The following is a 7,677-nucleotide window of genomic DNA, read 5'->3' on the forward strand; positions in this document are numbered from 1 at the left end:
CTGACAAAATACATTCAATGTATACTGTCTCTGGATGAATAAACTACTACTACTACTACTACTACTACTACCACCACCACCACTACTACTTAACCTTGGGAGACTGCAATAGTACAAAATGTCAATCCCTTGAATTATGAAATACATTTTTACTTACACATTATCGTGTTTCTGTGTAACAAATATCTCCACTACAAAAATTATGGATTCCATAAAGAGAGAGAGAGAGAGCTCGCACTGTTCAACCATGAAACCCAGAGTGCCATACCCAAAGGCACCCAGGTCGAATGCCTTGACTTCCGTGAAGCATTCAATACGGTATGCATTGTTATTTGGTACACAAAATATGAGCTTACCAAGATTGGACCAGATTTGTGACTAGCTTCAGGAGATTCTAAGAGAGAAAACTCAGTTATTTATTCTTTATGAGATGAAATTATCACAGGCACAGGCAATTTCTGAAGTGCCCTGAGTCAATATTATGGGGCCACTACTGTTTCTAATATTTATAAATGCTCTATCAGATAATGTCAAAAGCTCAATGAGGCTTTTAGAAAAGAACACTGTTGTCTACATGAAAGTGGTAATGCCAGAAGACTGTAGTGAAATGAAGGAAGACCTGTGGAGGATTAATGACTCGTGCCAGTTGACCTTTAACGTAAATAAATGTAACATATTGTGCATAAATAAAGGCAGGGTCAATCCATACCAAGTGGTCCAAGAAAAAAATAAATGGTTGCTTGACCATCTCAGAAAAATTTTATATTTGCTGGGTGAATTCCCCAATGTTTAGTAGTCACAAAAATATTTTTTAACAAAAATATTGTTTATTCTTTTGAAATGGTGGCCATATTTGTTCCACACCACATGCATTTTTTTCGTATTTGAAAGTATCTACATTTCTTCACAATTATTCGGTAGTGGATTGTCCGAAGCCTTTCAGATAAAATGCATTTAGTTCAACATACTCTGGGCTACAAATTAACGTCATTATCACTTAGCTGAATGAATTCTTTAATATATTGTTAATAGTTCAAATTTATCAGCCACATATTAAAAAAACTCAATTTTTGAACAGTAGTTTTCCAAAGAAAGATTAATTTCTCAGCTTTAATATTTATTCTGCTATTACACTGTATAGTATAGCTACTTTTTATAGAGTATCAATTGTGAGCAGCTTACACTAAAAACATACACTATTTTAAAAAATGGATTTTTTAAAATTTTTCCATTATTTGGCCTGCAATATCTTTATTGGGGGACCAGATAAAAATCTGAAAATTTTACAGTTATTGGATCTTTATGATATTAAACTTTAGTATAAATATCAACTTTGAGATTCAATTGGAAGTTACAGAAAAAAAATTACAAAAACAAGTCATTTTTTAACATCCGCGATATCTAGGCTAATGGAATAAAATATATCAGTTACAGTATATAATTTAATCATATCTATGATTACTTACATTTTTAATTGAAAAGAAGCCTACTAATTACATCATATTGTTCTCTTGTTATTTGTTTTCAGTACATCGATCATTGAACATTTGAGAAATGTGTTCACTCAGTTTGGGTGTTAGATAAGTTCGCCCAGTCACAGTTGTAAATTCCATGGGAGACAGCTTCCTTAGTATATTTTTAAGTGGCATCCAAACTTGATCCATCTGAATTTTTTAAAAAGATATCCTTGGTTCTGGAGGGCGATAAAATACAACACTTACATCTTGGTTTTGACAGTCAACTTCGCCAATCCACCACTGTTGATCGTAAACACAAGCCACTATGTCTTTATTTTGAAGAACCAGTTGTAAAAGTTTTCCACCCTGATGAAGCTCAGTATCAGGTGGAGTTGGTGTGATCTTACACCTCAGTAAGTTGTGCGAATGGGGTACAAAACAATGAAAAGATCGAGTGCCTTTAATCTTCTAAGTGTTGTACCTTTCCTTCAAGACACTGTCATAGACTTCTTGTATTTCCTCACATTGTACAAAAACATAGGTAATTCCTTTGATATGTTTTTTACAGAATTCAAACATTTCTTGAGGTGTTATGGTATGATTGTCATCAGTCTGCTGCAGGTTTGCTTTTGTGACAGCTCGCTTTGTTGTACCCCCATCACAATCACAACCATTTTTCCCATGGCATGAAGCAAAAGAGTATCATTCTACATCAAACCCAAAATCTTCTTTATGAAAGATGTTAATAATTTTGTTTTGTTTTTATATAGACTTGCTGACCCATCCAAAAAGCAAATCAGTTTTTTTTATGGAATGGTGGTGCTGTTTAATGTAGTTTGTTAATTCTAGTTGAAAAATGCGCACCTCTGTAGTGTTGTGTTCAAGGTAGTCACTTATGACATAAAAGCTGCGGCTCAATAGTTTATCTTCATCTTTATAATAGAATACAAATGGATGAACTGTGGCCTGTTTGTTTACCCAGTGGTGCCCTTGTACTTCATCTTGAACAACAAAGGAATAATTTTCCGAAAAGTCAGCAAGAACTAAGCATTCATTAGCCACCAAGGTTTGCTTGTTGTCTTTCAAAAATTTACTTTGACCTTTTGCAATAAAATGATGCATTTTAAGATTTTGAAGGTTAGCCACCAACACTTCAAAAAACTCTTCTCGTGATTTTATGACTGTTACCATTTCAGTTCTGTCTTGAGTCACCCATTGTTTGTATTTTATATTGTCAGGCATCAAATCATCATCTTCAGATTCTTCAAATATGTCAAGTAATGCTTGTTTGCCTGGACAATCTCCACATTTTCCCTTGATCATACAATTGTAACTGTCAATGTTGGATACCATAAGTTCCAAAAGGTCTTTATAGTCAACTCAAAAATATTGGCCCCATCTATCATCAACTTTACATTCTGATACAAACAAACACAAACATTACGGGTGCCAGATGCCCCTGCAACAATACATCATCTTGGTCTCAACTTGCAAAACTGTGAACTTCCAATTTTAATGTCAGGATCTTCTTTTTTAAATTCAGTGAATAGTTCATTTAAATTACACGATATTCTCCTTTTTTGTCTTTGAATCTTAGAGCCATTTTCTTTCACGGAAACACAGTCTTTTTTGCCATTGTGTTTTCATCTAGCAAATTAAATGCACTTTTCTTTTGTAATGCTGGTAAAGTTCCCTGTCCTTTTCCTAATTGCCTTGTTAAGTTAACAAGACGTTCTGACACATTAAATTCATCACTAACTTTTGCTCGACGCCAAGAATTCGGCAGTAAATTGATAATCTTAATTTTATCCACTTTGTTTGAAGTACTGCATTTAGTTTTTAGTTTTTCTATCAATCATCGTATTCGGTTGGTGAAGTATTAGAACTTCCATCTGTTTTAGTACAAATTGTATTTTGAAATGAAAGTTCCAAATTATTTTTGACTGTAGCTGCCACTTTCTCAATTTTGTATTCAAGGCACTTGGTCTTTTATCTTGACTTAGTTTTCTAATTTTACTAGCAGGCAATATAACCAGGATTTCACAAGCTGTATCTACTATTTTAATCGTTGCTGATAAATCACAAGATTCTGTATCTGAGGTTTCACTATCCTTTCTCTTGTGAATTGCAAATATCTTAGACAACATGTTGGACACAATGATTTTCCTGGTACGAGATTGACAAAAGGGCTTTATTTTTAGAATAATGATCAAATGTTATTTCTTGCAAACCTTATGTTATTCTGTTTCTCAAAAGGGTCCATGCAAGACTGACCAAAAAAGTGATGAAATTTTTTTAAGTATTTCATTTCAGGGTACTTGCATGTTGATTTGACCTCTGGGTCGACTCGTAAGTTACACAACACTTTTTCTTCTTCACTGTAGTCTTCGATTAACGGAATGTCTTTAGGATACACTCCATACACACTTTTATGACATGCTTCATTTATAATAACACCTACAGAGCACTGAGACACCATTTTTCAACTGCACACTTCAAGAACTTCTAGCTAAATAAGTGTGAGTAAACAATTGTCGGTGTAAGGGGGAAGACAACAATCAGACTTGTATAGGCTTGCAGATGCAATTGTTAGCCTGCTGAAACAATTACCAAAGCATTGTTTCGACAAACAATCATTACCTAGTGTAATGTGTTGTATTACATTATGCAATTGGTATACTTTATTTGATTAGCCCACCAGATATCGCAGATGTTAAAAAACGTATTTTTGACTCGTGTTTGTAATCTTTTTTCCATAACTTCCAATTGAATCTCAAAGTTGAAATTTATACTTAAGTTTGATATCATACAGATCTATTAACTGTGAAATTTTCAGATTTTTATCTGGTCCCCGAACAAAGATATTGCAGGCCAAAAAATGGAAAAATTTTACAAAAACCATTTTTTAAAATAGTGTAATTTTTTTAGTGTAAGCTGCTCACCATTGATACTCTATCTTTCTTTGGAAAACTACTGCTCAAAAATTCAGTTTTTTTTAAATTTGTGACTGATAACTTTGAACTATTAAAAATATATTAAGGAATACATTCATCTAAGTGATAATGATGTTAATTTGTCGCCCAGAGTATGTTGAACTAAATGCATTTTATCTGAAAGGCTTAGGACAATCCACTACCGAATAATTGTGAAGAAATGTAGATGCTTGCAAATACGAAAAAACGCATGCAGCCTGGAACAATTATAGCCGCCTTTTCAAAATAATAAACAATAGATTATATATATATATATATATATATATATATATATATATATATATATATATATATATATTTGTGACTACTAAACAGTGGGGAATTCACCCAGCAAATTCAAAATTTTTCTGCAGTGTTGGACCACTTGTATGGATTGACCCGGTAGTGAGATCCACACTATTGATGAAAACTTACTGGGAATTGTAACAACTGTAAAATATCTAGAAGATGTGAACTAAAGTGAAATGAACACACAAAAATAACTACAGGAAATGCAGATGTCAGGTTGAGATAAAACAGGAAGAATCTTAAGGAAGTGGCTAACAAAACACTTGTTTGACAATTCTTGAGTACTGTTCGTCAGTCTGGGGTCCTTACCAAGTGGGATTAGTTAGAACAGAGAGAGAAGATGCAACAAAAATCAGCATGTTTCATACAGTGTGATAGAGTTGTGGAGATGCTCAACAAACTCCATGGGGAGTTGCTAAAAAAAGCAGCACTGTGTATCCCAGAGAGGCTTACTGTTGAAATATCACGAGTGTATGCCCAGAGGGTTGGGCAACATATTACTTTTTCCCCATGTACATGACCATAACCAGAAAATCATAGAAATAAGAGCTCATGTGGAAGTTAACAGACAGTTGTCCTTCCCATGCACCATTTACACAAGGGGAAACAACAGTGGTGTCAGAGGTACCCTCCACTACACACCATATGGGGCTTGTGAAATATAGATGCAGATGTAGAATGTATTAAAAGGGAAATTCCCTATAGTCAAAGCTCTGGCGAAGGATGTGGTTGCTTAAAGGATTGGGTGATACGGGGAGTACAGGTTGACTGCCAGTTCACAGATGCAACAGGTTTGTTGTGGTCATGAAAGACAAAGTGCAAGAAAAACTGATTCTGGATACTTGGCAGGACACTGTTTGCCTGTGAAAACTTTTGGTGTTGAACAGGTGACAGCTGTCAACATTGGGCTATTCTTTTTGTTTAACTCTTGAAATGTCTTTGTCCATATCAAATGCAGAGACTAGATACCCAGTGCAAGCAAGTGCTACTCAAGGGCCTAAATGCATACATGTTTACTATCTTCAAGAAATTCACGTCCTTTCATTATTTTAATGCGACTACTATTGAGGTACCTCAATACATTGAACCTATATACAGACAGAAAAGGTAATTCAACTGTTTCATACTGATCAAAGAAAAATGTGCTCTAGAGTAGAATACATTACCCAAGAAGTTCTTAATGTTGTCTAACTATCACAACCAAGGCTATAATTAGTGAGTTGGCGAGGCATTAAAATTGGTTTAAAAAAAAAATATTATCCTTACCTTAGTAATTTCTCTACTGCAGTTTCGTCAAGAAGTGGTATCATACCACCGATAAGTATGCAGTTTAGTAACTCGATTATCGATGAAAAATTGGATGAAAAGCACACCGTTTCTGCAATACTGCTTTCCAGAAACATACATGTCTCTTCTATTATTTGGAAGACTACAATTTTTGTTTTCTTTGACGTTCCTTTACTAGCAAATATCAGTAATAATGAGTCGAAATACTTCTGCTGAGGTGTTGGATACAAATAGTTGTACATATAAAACAACAGAATATCTCGTAATTGGTCAGATTTGGCTCCTTTCTTCATTAATTTATTCCACAATTCTTCTACATGATGACCGGGGAATTTCCTGTAAATAAATACAGAAGTACCTGTGTAGTTATAATGGATATTTATTATATTATTAAAAAATTGGAAAAAATTACTATCTACAATGTAAATAAGGAAAGTAATACACACATCATGTGATTGTAGTATGTGGCTCCTGAGGAAATATGTTCGCATTTATGGCTTTTCAACTACAAAGAAATACAAATCAACTGAACTCGTTTAATTTACAAGAGAAAGAGAAATAAATCTGTAAAACAGGGCAATGTCATTTAGAAGAAGCAATCTGGCCATCACCACGAGTAAATATCAATTCGATGTTTCTTTCTGTAAAGTGAATGTCATCATTGTATAATTATAGTTTATTGAATTACGCGCACGTACACGGTACAAAGAATTAATTTCTACTGGAGAAAATTACAACCTGTAATAAGACACTAGCTGGTTACAGTCAGTCATTTCTCCTGCCACACTACCAAGCGTAGCAAAACTTCAAAACAATAAACAAACACAGCTGTCACATGGCACATGCCTTTATTTACATATGTCGTAATGACAGGTACTGTTGCTGCGCTCCTGTCAAAGTTATACTTTGACGCTCTCGAAGGCATCGATAGCAGACTTGTCTCTGCGGACAGCAAACCTTCGTGCCGATCGGCTCACCTACTGGTCTGCAGCTTTCCATGTGAAATTCAAAACTGTATGTTGATTACTGAACTTTTTAATTTCATGTGCGTAGTCACAATCTCCACATCGCAATGCGTCGAAGTGCCTGGGCGGCTTTGCAGTTTTTAGGATCTACAGTTTAAGGTAATGAAGGAATTTCCTAAAAAAAACCCTCGAAAATATATCTCACAAATAAAAACATAAGTAAATTCTCCCCAAGCCATGGATATTTCTTCGCGGGAAGAGTGTTCCAGCACTTGTTATATTAAATGACTGCAGAGGACAATGCATATACATTTGTATATGCATTGTATATCCCGTGTTTATCGGCAATGGCTGCACAGACGTCAGGGACGCTTTCCTTCATTAACCTGGAGCCGAATTTGATTTTTAACTAGCAACTTTACGTAGTTCTCTCGAAAAGTTCGGATCCAACTACAGAAGTTTACGAGAAGATTTGTATTTTTATTTAACATTACTGAATCTGCCTGTAACACGAAGACTTGTAATTATGTTTCACAATCCAGGAGATGCGGAAGCATTTATTAATGTATAGCACTGAAGTGGAGAATCCGAAATAGTTTTGACAGGGTTTGTGACATGAGCTACTTAATGAATATTATTAGAGCAATATATAAACAATACCATTGTTTATGTACTTTGTTAGTGTAC

At 34.6% G+C, this 7,677-nt stretch overlaps 1 protein-coding gene across 2 annotated transcripts in view; it reads right to left on the reverse strand.

Moving 5' to 3' along the window:
* Nucleotides 1-6,909, reverse strand: part of LOC126475376 (AP-5 complex subunit zeta-1-like) — a 159,521-nt gene extending 152,612 nt beyond the window's left edge. The window contains exons 1-3 of one of the 2 annotated variants that reach the window (XM_050103200.1): nt 6,764-6,901; nt 6,472-6,666; nt 6,005-6,361 (exon numbers count right to left, since the gene is read on the reverse strand). In XM_050103200.1, the coding sequence (XP_049959157.1) occupies nt 6,005-6,361; nt 6,472-6,476 (362 nt within the window). In that variant the 5' untranslated portion in view covers nt 6,477-6,666; nt 6,764-6,901. Of the gene's footprint in view, nt 1-6,004; nt 6,362-6,471; nt 6,667-6,763 lie in introns of both variants that reach the window. The other variant, XM_050103199.1, reaches the window with a different exon arrangement.
* Between the last annotated feature and the right edge of the window lie 768 nt (nt 6,910-7,677).

Source organism: Schistocerca serialis, chromosome 4, assembly GCF_023864345.2.
Source record: "Schistocerca serialis cubense isolate TAMUIC-IGC-003099 chromosome 4, iqSchSeri2.2, whole genome shotgun sequence".
Lineage (NCBI taxonomy): Eukaryota > Metazoa > Arthropoda > Insecta > Orthoptera > Acrididae > Schistocerca > Schistocerca serialis.